Source organism: Vitis vinifera, chromosome 14, assembly GCF_030704535.1.
Source record: "Vitis vinifera cultivar Pinot Noir 40024 chromosome 14, ASM3070453v1".
Taxonomy (NCBI): domain Eukaryota; kingdom Viridiplantae; phylum Streptophyta; class Magnoliopsida; order Vitales; family Vitaceae; genus Vitis; species Vitis vinifera.
The window spans coordinates 25,630,531-25,644,241 of NC_081818.1; the positions used below are offsets into that span (position 1 = coordinate 25,630,531).

At 36.4% G+C, this 13,711-nt stretch overlaps 2 protein-coding genes across 3 annotated transcripts; both read right to left on the minus strand.

Annotated features, from left to right (window-relative positions):
* Positions 1-467: 467 nt before the first annotated feature.
* On the minus strand, positions 468-8,633 carry LOC100256552 (ATPase family AAA domain-containing protein FIGL1). The gene is made up of 13 exons (XM_003633719.3): positions 8,269-8,633; positions 7,401-7,539; positions 6,890-7,264; positions 5,849-6,087; positions 5,127-5,254; positions 4,913-5,031; positions 4,729-4,821; positions 2,434-2,535; positions 2,005-2,107; positions 1,355-1,438; positions 1,170-1,265; positions 960-1,087; positions 468-862 (listed from the first exon to the last, which is right to left on the minus strand). Exons 1-13 carry the CDS (start codon positions 8,565-8,567, stop codon positions 761-763), a joined length of 2,007 nt encoding a protein of 668 aa, XP_003633767.1. The 5' UTR covers positions 8,568-8,633; the 3' UTR covers positions 468-760.
* Positions 8,634-9,986: 1,353 nt separating this feature from the next.
* LOC100261825 (SWI/SNF complex component SNF12 homolog) lies at positions 9,987-13,133 on the minus strand. 2 transcript variants are annotated; one of them, XM_010662457.3, is made up of 3 exons: positions 12,863-13,009; positions 10,904-12,594; positions 9,987-10,346 (listed from the first exon to the last, which is right to left on the minus strand). In XM_010662457.3, exons 2-3 carry the CDS (start codon positions 12,475-12,477, stop codon positions 10,274-10,276), a joined length of 1,647 nt encoding a protein of 548 aa, XP_010660759.1. In that variant the 5' UTR covers positions 12,478-12,594; positions 12,863-13,009; the 3' UTR covers positions 9,987-10,273. The 2 variants fall into 2 exon arrangements, with proteins under 2 accessions (XP_010660759.1, XP_002273749.1); XM_002273713.5 differs by having other exon boundaries at positions 10,904-13,133.
* Positions 13,134-13,711: the final 578 nt, after the last annotated feature.

Here is a 13,711-nt window from a genome sequence, read left to right on the forward strand (position 1 = left end):
TTCTACTATGACAATCTTTCTTTATAAAAGAGAAGCAAAGGGCGGAAAAACAAGTGGTGGCCCATGATCATTATCAATGATATGGTAATGAAGCACGACAATGAGCACAAGGCACCTCATGAGGCTTGTCCCATGAATTCATTCTTAAAAACATGACGATTCATACTCCAAAAGACAACACAACAAGGCGACATGGAAAGGTTTATTTTTGCAATAAATACAGTAGTAGTCGAAGGTTTTTAGAGGATGCTTTTGTCCTTAATCTGAAAGAAAACTCGGTTGTCCTCCCCCATGCGTATGCCCCTCTTGATTAGAGAGAATAAAGACAAGGAAAAGGCAGTTGAATCCGACAATTCGTCTAACATGGATAAAGATCTAATGAAATATGCAGAATTTTAATATTTGGAAATCATCGTAAATGGAAAAATTTTGGAACCTAATAAATTGTTTTTCTTAGCAATCAAATGGGGCCAATCACGGACTGGAATCAAACAAATAAAATTTTTGTTGGTTTGCTAAACATATCATGCGGTTGTTCATGCTAAAGGTGTGACACTAGGGGAAAAACTTCTGCCAGACTACAGTATAATCCAACAGGAAGGTGCCTTGATCAAATTTTTGCAAACCTAAGAGTGAATGATAATTGTTATTCCAGAGGTTATGCTTCTGAAAACTTCATGGACTGGCTGAAGTTACCAAAGGCTGCTTACAAAGCTCTAGTTTTCCTCTATCTTCAAACTACATTAAACAAGCTTGACCCCTAGAGTGACAAACTTCCAAATTGTTTGTTCCAATCATCATATGTACCAAGTTCATTCAAAGAAACAGAGGGCCTCACCTCTTGCAAAGCACTCTCAAAGTCCTACACATAAAAAAAAAACAGAAGAAGCTCAATTTATTAAGTTAAAACGACCAAACTTGCATGAATGAGCAGTTTATGTATGACTCTGTATTATTACCTGAAGAGTTACTGGCCTCATATCCTCCTTTTTCAGCTTTGTGATTTCTATGCCCTGCCTCAGAGCTTCTCTCAGTGGGCCCATAGATGCATCCTTCACCAAGTTCTTCATATCTGATCCTGAATACCCTGAATAATAATAAGAATAATAAGCGAGGAAACTTCCATGGAAGCCAAAAGGGTGTAGCTCTGAACTGTTTGGAGCAGATACCTTCAGTTAACTTGCATATGGTATCAATATGCTCCTTTGAAAGCTTAAATAATCCATCCTTCTCTAAGAGGTTTCGTATGATCCATGCTCTTGCCTCTTTATCCCCAAAACCAGTGGTTAGCCAATAATTTCTAAATTTTTTAAAAATGGTCTAAGATTAGAAAAGGGGAGGGTGTAAATTGCACCTGAAGAAGGGAGGGGAATATAGAGTCGCTTGGTAAGTCGCCTCCTTGCTGCTTCATCAAGTTCCTGGGGTCTATTAGTTGCTCCTGGATAATGCACCAATTTGTAAAATAAATGCACAACTGCAACATGGGTTATATTTGGAAGAGCAGACTGATATCAAATGTCAAGTGACACACCAAATCAATGTAGAAATTTCCAATGACCAGTGCAATTTTGACTAGGATAGAAATTGATGCCAAATGCAAAGTTGCAATCATTTATAGCATATATTTACACTAAACTACAGGTTTCAATTCCACTCATCCAGAACATATGCTGGGATATATACTTTCTAATTGAACTCAAAAGTTACAAATATAAAGACACTGGTTGGTTAGAATTTTAAAAGTACTCCTTAAACAAAAATTACTTTATCATTTCAAAGACAGAAAAAGTATTTCCCAAGTTCTAACCAAATAGTAATCACATTAAAGATGGTGTAATTACAACATTTTGAGGCCAATTTTGTAAAGAAAATAAGCAGCCAATTAAATAGAAATATTAATATTCAACACTTGGGGCTCCCAGTCATCAATCACTGAGTCAAAACCTTCACTACAACAGCATCACAGATTGAAGTTAAACAAGTGAACAGACATCCAAAAATTACCTATAAGCAGAATTTGCTCACTCCCACTGTCAAAGCCTTCCATTTCAATGAGAAACTGAGTTTTGAGCCGTCTACTTGATTCATGCTCACCTTCTGACTTGCGCTGCAACCATCTAGAATTTCTCAGCAAAACATTTCATAAGAAAAACTTATTGATTAGTTTCTAAGGAAACCGGAAAAGTGGTCATTTAAAAAATTAAGTAGACTCATCTAATGGTGTACTGGCATAACTGCACACTGGATCCTATGTAAACCACTTTCCCAAGGATCAAACACAGATTTCTGATTGGAAAAGCAACCAAACAATGTCAATCATCTCCTTGACAGGATTCCCCAACCTTTAACAGTGGACTACGGTGCAGCCAGTAGGCTGCATATGCACCATCTTTTCAGGTTCCTAGTCCATTTATAAAGCAGAACTTGGCTTACCTGAGACAGAAGTGAATCTATTTCATCAACAAATATTACAGCAGGCTGGCGGCAACTGGCAACTCCAAAAAGAGCCCTCACTAGCTTTTCACCCTCACCAATCTACAGTAACCAGATGACATGTTAAACATCTGGACCAAATGAAGTAATATAGGCAAAATGGAGTATCCACAATTTGATCATATAATGCACTACATTCCTACACATCAAATCTGTACTAATGATAAACAAGCAAGTGGGGCCAACAATAAGGAGAAAAAAAAGCTCTCATACATAAAGATTATGAAAAGCATAGAAGAATCCTGAAGATATTTTGTTCCTTTCCAGTTCAGGTGTAATGATCACAAATTTTGTCCAAGAAAATGAGAGCCTGTTTGGTAAGGTTTTTGAAAACAATTTTTTCAACCTCTTTTCCATGAAGATAGTGTGGACTTGTATATAATGCAAAAGTTTCCAGCTTATTATCTGTATTTCCAATTGTTTTTCAAATCACTCTTTAAAAATAACATTTAAAAGCACCTGAATTTTGTTCTAAAGATATTGTCCTATTTTTTAACAAATTCTCAAAAACTGTTTTTAATCCAAACTTTGTCAAACATGTTTTTAAAATTGGTAACTGTTTTTTGCTCTAAAGAACAAAAAATTGTTTTCAAAAATAGTTTCCACATGAGCTCTGAGACTTTGTGTTTATCTTTCTATAGTTGATAAGCAGTGTAAGAAACATCTGTAATACCCGTTCAATAAGTAGATCCCTAGTGGTTGTGAGGGTTGCCCAAAATCATTGAAGCAACTGGCAGCACTTTTTTATTTTATTTTTGATAACCGAGGAACCTACCATGACCAAGCCCTTAGAACTCTCCATGGGACCCAAACCTTGCGGTGCCAACCACTCCGCAACCAAGGAAGAAAATATCAAGATATATCGCTGATATATCATGTATCGGAGAAGATGGATACGATATATAGATAAAATATATCGTCTGACGAAAATATCGGTAAATATCGATGATATATCGGTAATCATGGATATATCGGTCATACAAGCAAAATATTGACCATAAATGGGAAAAAATCGTTGAAATTTCAGAGATATATTGGATATATCGAAGATATATCGGTGAAAAATCGGTAAAAAATTAAATTATTATAAATAAGTTAATTTAATTATCTTATAATTTATTTTGTATGCTAATTAAATATAAAACAAATATAAAATCATAAATAAAATTATCAATATTTTTAAATAAAAGTATTTTGTATCAAAATGTAACAATATTTTAAAATAAAAATCATAAATATATTTAAATAACATAATTAGTAAATTTGCAATAATTTAGTTTTAAATTAATTATTTTATTTTATTTTGTATTCAAGTGTAATAATAGTATATTGAGCATAAATTAACTTAGTACATTTTTAAATTAGTATAACATTGAATTTAAATTAGTACATTTTTACAATTAATTAATATATTTTCTATAGAGGTAAGTAAATTAACTTAATATAGTAATATATTTAAATCATATAATTAGTATATTCGTGATAATTTAACTTCATAATGAGTTTATACTTACAAAATTCACATTTCTTATCAGCCGACACTATATAATTAAATTTAATATTGCAAATTATATATATATAATTTCAACAAAACAATTTTAAAATGTTTATTATACTTCTAATTTCATTTTTAAGAGTTTTTTCTTACATATTCATAAGTTTTAATGAATTTTTTGTTTATCGATATTTTGTGTCAAAATATCCGCGATAAATCTCCGATATATCCGTGATTACCGATATTTTCATCATTGTCCGCAACAACCAGTACTGGGTAAATTTAAGGTATCATCAGTGACAGGATTCAAAACTAGGACCATATGCCACTTATTGGGACCACGCTTCCCAGGATTCACTCTGACCAACTAGGCTACCCTGGCAGGTCTGGCCGTGCTTTAAAACTATAAAATGTGGGCATAGACAGTTTTCGGGTGTCACAGTGAGACAGTGATACCTATGCCCTGAACTAACCTGATTTATTTAGAGAAGGACTCTATTGGGGAAAGGTGGAAAGGAAATCAGAAGTTCAGCAGTCAATAAAAAGGTTCAAACATCAAATTGGTGAATTCCAGAAGCAAACAATTTAAATTACAGGAATATGTCTCTATCAAGGTATAGTCATTGCATTTTATCAGGTTTAACAAACCCTGCTGCACTTTGAAGCAACAACAATCACCGGACAATTTTCCAAAAGATGAGTCCATGAGAAAACCATCACACAAGTTGAAATATACATACCCACTTGCTTGTCAATGAACTGGCAGATATGTAGAAAAATGTTGCTTTAGCCTCTCCAGCTATAGCTTTCCCAATCATTGTTTTACCTGTTCCCTAAAACATGAGGAAAAAAAAATATAAAAATAAAAAACTACATAAATTATGAATCAGTGATGTTTTATCTACCATATAAAAGAGTACTTACTGGTGGACCAAAAAGAAGAAGACCTCTTCCTGGAGAACGGCAGCCTTTAAATATGTCAGGACGTAATAAAGGCCATATAACCATCTCAGTTACACATTTTTTAGCATGCTCCAGACCAGCTACAACATTGTAGGTGATGTGCATAAGTTAGAACAAGCTTAAATAAATTGCCACAATTTGAAAATCAAAGGGAGCTTGGAGTATCTTAAATTACCAATATCATCCCACCGAACATTGGGATCCCTATCCATTATCTCATTACTGACATGTTCAATAAGACGAGGTTCCAAATTCCTTAATTTCTCAGGAACTTCACCATCAGGCCCATATAACATTTCCAAGCTAAAATCAAAATATAAAATGCATTAAAACATGAAGTTATACCTATCACTTCACCATCATACATTTAACTCAAAGGTAGAGAGAGAGATAGCGAGAGAGAGAGAGAGAGAGAAGATGCATAAGAAAAAGGAAAGAAAGTTGAATGTATATGAGCATTAGAAAACTACTGATATGGTATCAAACATTTACTGTGTCAAACAAGCTGGTGGGACTTGATTGCACAATCCTCACAATGTTGTGGAGCTAGCCTAACACTTGATATAAAATCACTGCTTTAAGGTCATTTACCCAAGGCCAATCTCATGAAGGAGGGTCCCAGGAGAAGTCAGCTATGGTCCTAACTTTCATTTTTGCATGGAATGGTCATTCTCAAGAGTCAAACCTGCACATTCAAATATGAGAGCTGATAGTTCTACCATTGCACCAGAGAGTGGCTCCTATGAGCCACAGGTTTTCTATAAACTTTTTCCAGCAAAAATATCGTTAGAGGTTTAAAGCTCCTTTTGGATGCCACTTACTGAAAGCTGTTAAAAGAAAGCACAGGTAAATTTAAACCACATTTCTAATATAATAAGAACAAATCATAGAACTAACCATCTCTTTGTTGAGTCATCTAAAGCATCATCGCCCTTTCCTGCAATTTGTGAGGTCATATTACTAGCATTGCCCCCATTGGATCTGATAGGAGGAACAAAATTACCACGGATGCCACGGCGTGGAAAACCATATGATTTTGCACCATAACCCCTACTGGTGAAATTGTTATCACTTTGAGGTGAAACAGAAGCACTAGGTGACCCTGCTGAACCTCGTCTTTGCCTTGCATCCATTTCCTATGACACAGAAGATACAAGGACATTGACATTGCTACAAAAACGACAAGATCAAAACAATAACAGTACTGCCAAGAAGTATCAGATAATATCTAGCAACTGCCAACCTGAGATATTTCCAGATCATGGTTATTTACTTAGAAATCAAAAATGATGCTCCTATCCCTTTTCTTTAACACATTTCTTTGCGATGATGGAACAGATACAAATTATAGAAACACTCAGTGACCTAGGTTGAATGATTTGATATACCATTCCTGCCCTTTGGGGAAAGCAAATATCAATTTTAGAAGTTGTTAATCAAGCTTACTACATATTCAGAGACATCAAGAAAATTCCCACGTTGCATGCACTAACTTGGAAGGGACAAGTTTCACCAAGTTCATTGCAGGCTCAAGCTATAACAAGAGTTGGACAGTCTAATGGTCTGTTTTCAAGTTTATCTTGGCATCTAACTAACTATTGTGCTGCAACCAGAATACCTTTTTAAAGCAAAAACAGAATAGAGCCATCACTGCTGATTTTTTATGTCCCAAAAACTAGATAATGCTTGAAATTCAATTGTTAGTATTCAAGCTTGTCATAATCTATTCCCAGCAACATTCAGTGATGGCTGTCCTAGCAAGTATGCTAGAGGTAGGGTTTTGTAATGGTTATTTATATGCATGTTTAGGGCATTAAAAAAAGTCAATTGATTAAGACAGAAGAAAAAAATTATCCCTCAGGTGTTGATGATGCTGACAGATAAATAAAATAAAATAAAAAAACAGAGAAAAACTTTTGCAAGAAGTAAAATGGATACCAGTTTTGCTCTGGCAGTTACAAAACCTTTACCAAAACCATCGTTTTGGGTTTCTTCATTGCTTGATGGCGACTTCGCAATATCATTCCCGGGGCTACTAATTTCCATGTGTCCACGTTTTGTCCCCAAACCATTTCCATGGGCTCTTTCTTCCTCTTCAACTTTCAAAAATGCAGAGGCACCTTGACCTTTAGGATGACTGTGATATGAGTGAGCCTTTTCTACAATAACACAGTCCTCAGAGCTGTTACTCTTTGAGTGCATAGAACTCTTGTATGAACTCTTGTCATTTCCATACAAGGATATCAACTTTGATTGTGTCAGAACTTTGGATGCCTTGAAACTCAATTGGTCTTGCCTGCCTAATTGGTCCACCTGAGACAAAGCCAAAAAAATACTGGTTAAATTTCACCCAATCTTGTGTCATAATATACAGGTGCAATGTTTGATGGAGAGATCAGAACAAAGGTTTTAAATCTGGAAGGTAAAAGCTTGCTGTTTAACTACACACCAATTCGTTTGCAGCTCCTCCCTTTGATTGCTGAAGAAGAGCACGGAAATACTTTGACTGCTTAATCTTCTCAATGTCAATATCACCTCTCATGCCAAAAACACGACCTGGAACTCTTCCTGCCTGTTCAAATGCTTGGCTGAAGGCATATAAAGCAGAAACCATCACCATCTTAAATCATAGATTTTCAGAATGTGGTCACAGTCCTTCATTTGGTAAACCTACCTCAAGAAATTTATCAATGTCTTTTTATTGAGATGCTGAGAAAACTTATGAAAGGAACAAATAAAATATACCAAAATTCTGAACCATGTGCTAAATGTTGCTTTTGTCTCCATTGAATGAAATCTGATCTCAAGTGAGCCAAATAATTGTATTAAACTCAATTGAGTGGAATCTTAGGTTTCTCTCATCCCAAACATTGAAAGAACTTAAGGTTCAGAATTTTAAAATTCGTTTTCCTACCTTTCTCAGAAATCAAACATACTATCACCCCTTAAGTCCTACAGTTATTTATAGGTTTTCCATGAAGTTCTGCAAGGCCTGAAAAAGGCAAAGAAGAGGTACAGGAAAACAAGAAAAATTTGAGCTTTTTTTTTTTCCCCAAAGTGAACAAGTATTGAACAATTTTCATCATATTTCATTGTCGTTTCTGTTTTTCATGACAAACTAACTATCAGAATTTGAGACTTCCTATTTTTAATTCTTTCTCTCGCACTATTTGAAATCAAACAGTGTTAAGTTGAACACCAATTTTACAAAATTAAACACGTCCTTAGAGTTTCCAAAGATTTTCCAAAGATTTTCCAAGAAAATACACATTCCACAGTACAGAGAGAGAAAGATAGAGAGAGGGGAAGAGAGAGACCGATCAGAATCAGGAATGAGTGATCGGCGAGCTTGATGGATTTTCGAGTAAACTTGGGAGCGAATGGGACGAATGAAGGCTTCATCGACGTCGGAGTGAGAATGAGAATCAAGGAAGCCGATGAGACTGAGGCCAAGGACTTGCGCCGACGAGAAATCACCTTCGTGGAGAGCGAGATCGGATCCGAAGAGAAGAGAGTGGAGCCTCTTCAGATTCTGATCCACCTGTTTTCTCCAGCATACATCTCCTTCCATCTTCGCTCTCCCATTCCCGCACCACGCCTTCTCTTTTCCCGCCATTTGCTGTTCTCCTTTTCTCCCCTTCTCTGCCTTATCCGGGGTGGGGTAAGAATTAAGATATCGGGGTCAAATTTTAAATTACCATATTTACCCTTTTGTTTTTCTCTTAATCACTCATTAGCCACCTGTCCCAATTTTGTTCTTCCGTCGCTTTTGCGAGGGCATCTCAGAAACACAGAAAGAAATAAAATTCAAAACAATTTCTCTAGTTCAGTTCTGATAATGAAATATACAAATTTGAAAATAAAAATAAAAATTGATGATTAATTTAATAGAAATAAAAGGGAAAGAAATGAAAAAAATGTATATATGGTACACCAATTTGTATATATTGCCCTTTTCTTTTCTTTATTTCTCATATAAGTTGGGCCCATTGGATTAGCTTATGGTAATTCGCAAGTCGCAAGTAAGAAAAGTTGGGCCCAAACCTTGGGGGGTGCTAATTGTGTCCACCACAATTAACACTAGGTAATCTAGGGCATTTAACTAGCCACAGAAATGGAACCTGGGACTATAAATCTCTACCAAAAGTCCCGACTAAACTAAATTACCTATTTGCTTTTTCAATATCCAAAGAAGGAAGTCTGAGATTCAAAGTGAACAGATAGTTCTTGTTAAGGAAATAGGAAAGATGGAAGCCAGACGATTCAAGGAAAATACATCATTTTACAAGCAAATGCAGCAACTCAATTTTGTTAAAAGCTTCTGTTACCAACAAACAATGACTCGTTCTCCCCCTTCCACGCACACTCAGTCAAAAATATAAAGGAAATACCAAACATGAAATACCATATAATTCATAACTGACTACACAATGTTCACCAAGTAGCTTGCTACTTGCGCTCCCCTTAACACGAGTGTTTGAAAATGAAATGATGCAGCCATCCGTCCCACTGCAAATATGCCTGAAAATCTAGATCAGTCATCAGATTCCATTGATGCCCCATCCGACACAGCCCTGATTGGAAGCGACAGGTCTGATTCCTGGTAAAGGGCATCTATGATTCCTTGGAATCATGCAGCCTCATAAAGCTACAAATCTGGGAGCTCAGATACTATGACATTGTAAAAGGGTTCTCCAAGAATGGCAGGGAGTAATACTTTTATTCCTGTAAATATATGTTTTCTGATTCTCTGATCTTCTCCCCTTTTTTTTCTTCTTTTTTTTTAACCCTGCTTCCTGAAGCAAAATTGACAATTCTTTACAGCACCCAGGTTATCCTTTTGGGTAAATTAGCCTAAAATCTGAAAGCAGAAAATGTGCAAAGAAGTAAATTAAGTCCACTTTGCCACCCTCTTTGTTTAGATACAATTAAGTAGGAAATCAAGATGATTTCCAAAGGGATGTCTTTCATTAGAAGACATTTCTATATTCATAATGTTTCAACCTCCATGATATAAGTTGATAGAAAAGGAAACTTCAAACAGAAAAAGAATCTATCATTTATAAATTAAACATTCTGCACGAAGACAGCATCATACCACTACAATGTTCACTCCTTAATCATGCTCATCATTTTCATTCTAAATAGTCTACAGAGCATATTTTCTTATATGAGCACCCAACATTCCTTTCCATCAACAGCATAAAAGATCAGATAAAATCTGTGCAACTCCCAAAATGACGTCAAAATGATCCATAGATATGAAGTCAGAAGAGGAAATGACAAACTACTGGCCTATCAGCAGCTCAACAATTAACCTTTTCATGTACTCCCAGGAGCGTCACTTCCAGCAACTGGCTTGCGATTCAGATAACGAATGACAGCATCTTCAACCCTATTAGATTCATTAAAATAAAAATAATTAGGGAATAGTATCACCTCAGGTACGATAAAATATATCTCAACTTCAAAATACACCTCACATGTCAAATCTCTTAGAAGCTAAAATATGGGAAGGTGTAGCTTAAATCTAGAACAACAATGACTAAATAGGAAGCATATGATACAACATTATAATATAATGGGCCGAGTTTTGGTAATTTTACAACTCAAGTGATGGCAAAAGAGTACTATTATTCTGAGGAGAGCACAATTGAATCTTCCCAAATGGTTCTTCTTCATCCCATCCAATCCCAACCACCCACACGGAAAATATATCCAATAACGGTAAGATCTGGGATGAGAGTGTAAAACATTTTTATCCTTTTTTTTTTTGGAATCAAAGATGGAACCTCCTATATACCCACTCTAATCCACTGCCCATATTTTTATAGTAAGTCCTAATGTTGGTTGTCAGAAAATCAGTCACAGTCGGTACATACTTGCTGGAATTGTATGAAAAAAAACAAAGAAAGAAATATAATAACTGCAGCAAATAGTAGATGAGATTACCATGGCTGGTTGAAGAAGTCCGATCGCCGCTCCTTTTCAGCATTGCGACTAGCTTCCCCAGCCACTAGCTTCAGATCTTTGCTTTGAGATTCAATCAAAGTGTTAATAAATTCCACAGGAGATTGACTAAACCCAAGAAAGAATGCCCGCCTCCGACGGTGTTCATGTATCTTTCTTATAGCAGAACAAATTGCTTCATCACATGCATCGATCTCTTTGTTTTTCTCCGTGTTAGCCAATAAAGCAGACAATTCCTTCTGTATTGGAAAGGGGACATCAACCAACACATCATAGCATGCATTTCCAGCTGGACAATTCCCCGAAAGCTTGATCTTATGTTCCAAATGTATAGGTTGCGGAGGAGACAAATGCTGTGATATCTTCTGTGACACCATGGTGAATTTCATCTTGTCTTCCCCGAACACTTTCTGAAGAGGCGGATCACAATTGAAAAATGAAGGGTCATTGGGGTTCTGCAATTTTCTAGCCTTCACATAATGCCATATTGCAGCTATAATTCTTGGGCGTGTATCAACCTCAATACCAAGAACTTCCATCAAAGCTGAAGAAAGCTTAAACTTCTCAGGCACATAATTCATTTCTAACCGTATATTCACAGTAAATTCTTTATCCCCCTTTCTCTTTACCTCAAAGCCCTCATGAGGTGCTGGGGATCGAGCATTCTCCCATATAATAATAGGGTTATCAGGATATAGTCTCTGGTCAAGGGAAATGGTGACTCTCTTGAAGAAAGACGAGAATTTTGGGTACGAGACATTTGATTTGTGGAGCATTGCAGCCTGGTCAGGATCTACCCCTTCTTCCAAGATCCTCCCAATTATCTTGAGGGTCCAGGTAGGTGGCTCTGCATTTGGCTTCTTGGGAATTGTGCGAATCTGATTAGCGAAAGTGTTGAAAATATAAATTCGAAGAGTTTTTTGAACACAAGGAGGGTTTTTAAGTGCCTCTTGAATGTCAATTTTCTTCCTAGCTAGAGCAGCATCAACTCGACTCTCAAACTCAAGGAGTTGTGTGTACAAAGCAGACTCTGGCAGAATTGCTGCCACTCTATCTTGTAATTGCTTCTCTGGAAGCTTCTGCTTCTTTCTGCGGGCAGCAGGTGTAAGTTCCATGACTTTCAAAGGAGAGATAGTATTAGCACCTAAAGGGCCAGGAGGGCGTACTGGAGGCTTCTGCAAAGTCCGTTTCATGTTTGAATTGCCGGGTGCTCCTATGGAGGGTGAAGATCCACCCATATTCCCAATCCCAATGCCTTGGGACTGATTAAGGGTCATTCCTTGAGCCTGTAACTGAGCTTGGAACTGGGCGTGGGCAGCCTGCGCTTGAGCTTGGGCATGAGCTTGTGCTTTAGAATGTGCCTGGGCAATGACATGGGCTTGATGAGCCTGGGACAGCTGAAACTGACCCTGAAAGCCACCCCCAATTTGCCCCTGAGCTTGCGGTTGCGAGAACACAGGATTTGCAGGCATAGCAGGAGAACCCATTCCGGCATTGCCAAAGGGCGAAGAAGAAGCCCCAAGGTTCTTGGGTGGATTATTGTTATTCACAGCCATCACAACCCAAAATACTACTGTTTAACAAACAACCGAAAAGGATCCACAGTCCAGAACCAGAAAACCCCTAAGTTTTCATATCAATAGCTTCTGAAGAACCCTTCCAGAATCAAAACCCTAACAAAAAAAGGTGAGAACCCTAAAGTTGAGAAAAAGCCCTAACTTTAGAATACTTTGCAGAACAACTTTAGGAGACCCCTATTTCAAATTCAAGACTATAAATTAAAGCCTAAAATCGAAACGGAAGTCGTTTAGTACAAATAAAAGGGAAGTGAAGTAAAATTCAGGATGGAATTCATGACAAGTTCTGCATGGAAGTGACATACAAAGAAAAGGAAAAATGGAGGAACTGGAATTGCAGAAATCACGGTAAACGGATTCTTACGCAGTTAGAGCAGCGTGGAATTCTTCACTCGTCGCTTCCCTGCGAAGAGCTGCGGCAGAGACACGACACTTTTTTCTTCTCTCTATTTTCCTGCTCTTTCCTGGTTTTCCTAGTAGGAATTAGGAAATTCCCGAGAAAACTACCCAACCAGCACGGCCCATCTTCTACAGCCCATCCCATAATTCGAAATCCACCGGGTCCATACTTACCAAAATTGGAAATTTGGGCTGGATGTGGGACCAGCAAAGGAAATAAAAATTTTGTAAAGTTGGGCATGTTTGTATCACGTCTGCAAGACGATCCTATTAAGCCAATTTAATACATGAATTTAGTAACATTTTGAATATTTTTTTTATTAATTAAAGATATTTTCGGTTGTATTTTCGTTTTTCAATTTATATTTTATAATTAAAATTTTAAAAATTATTAATATTTTTTTAATTTTATTTTTAAAATTTAATACTAAAAAAGTATTAATATTTTTTTTTTAAATTCTCAAATGTTTTTAACACTCACGACTATATGTCTTTTTTCCAAATCAAGAACACGAGCTTCTCACATGTGAAGATTGATAAATAGTCAAAATTTGAAATTTAGTTTTTGGTTGAGGTTCTTTTTTTTATCTTCTTTAGGTGTTGGCTTAGGGTTTGTAACAAGGATGAGATTGTTGTCACCCTTTATGTATGTGGTATCAAAAGATACCGACTAAGATTTTTGCCATTTTCGTTGAATTTTTAATTTCAAGATTATAATGAACTATTTTTAGTTTTGTTCACATGGGTCTCTAGACTCTTTTGGAAGAGGTGACATTAGGAGATTTTGTGACTTGGGTTTTGATATGCCATAAAT

Bases quoted from the DNA above. Each gene is read 5' to 3' on its own strand.
- LOC100256552 (XM_003633719.3), bottom strand. From the start codon at position 8,567: ATGGCGGGAAAAGAGAAGGCGTGGTGCGGGAATGGGAGAGCGAAGATG. The intron at 2,536-4,728 runs GTATGTATATTT...TGGTTACTGTAG, and splicing joins GTTCATTGACAAGCAAGTGG to ATTGGTGAGGGTGAAAAGCT. The intron at 1,266-1,354 runs GTGCAATTTACA...TTGGGGATAAAG, and splicing joins TATTCCCCTCCCTTCTTCAG to AGGCAAGAGCATGGATCATA.
- LOC100261825 (XM_002273713.5), bottom strand. From the start codon at position 12,477: ATGGCTGTGAATAACAATAATCCACCCAAGAACCTTGGGGCTTCTTCT. The intron at 10,347-10,903 runs GTAATCTCATCT...TGAATCTAATAG, and splicing joins GACTTCTTCAACCAGCCATG to GGTTGAAGATGCTGTCATTC.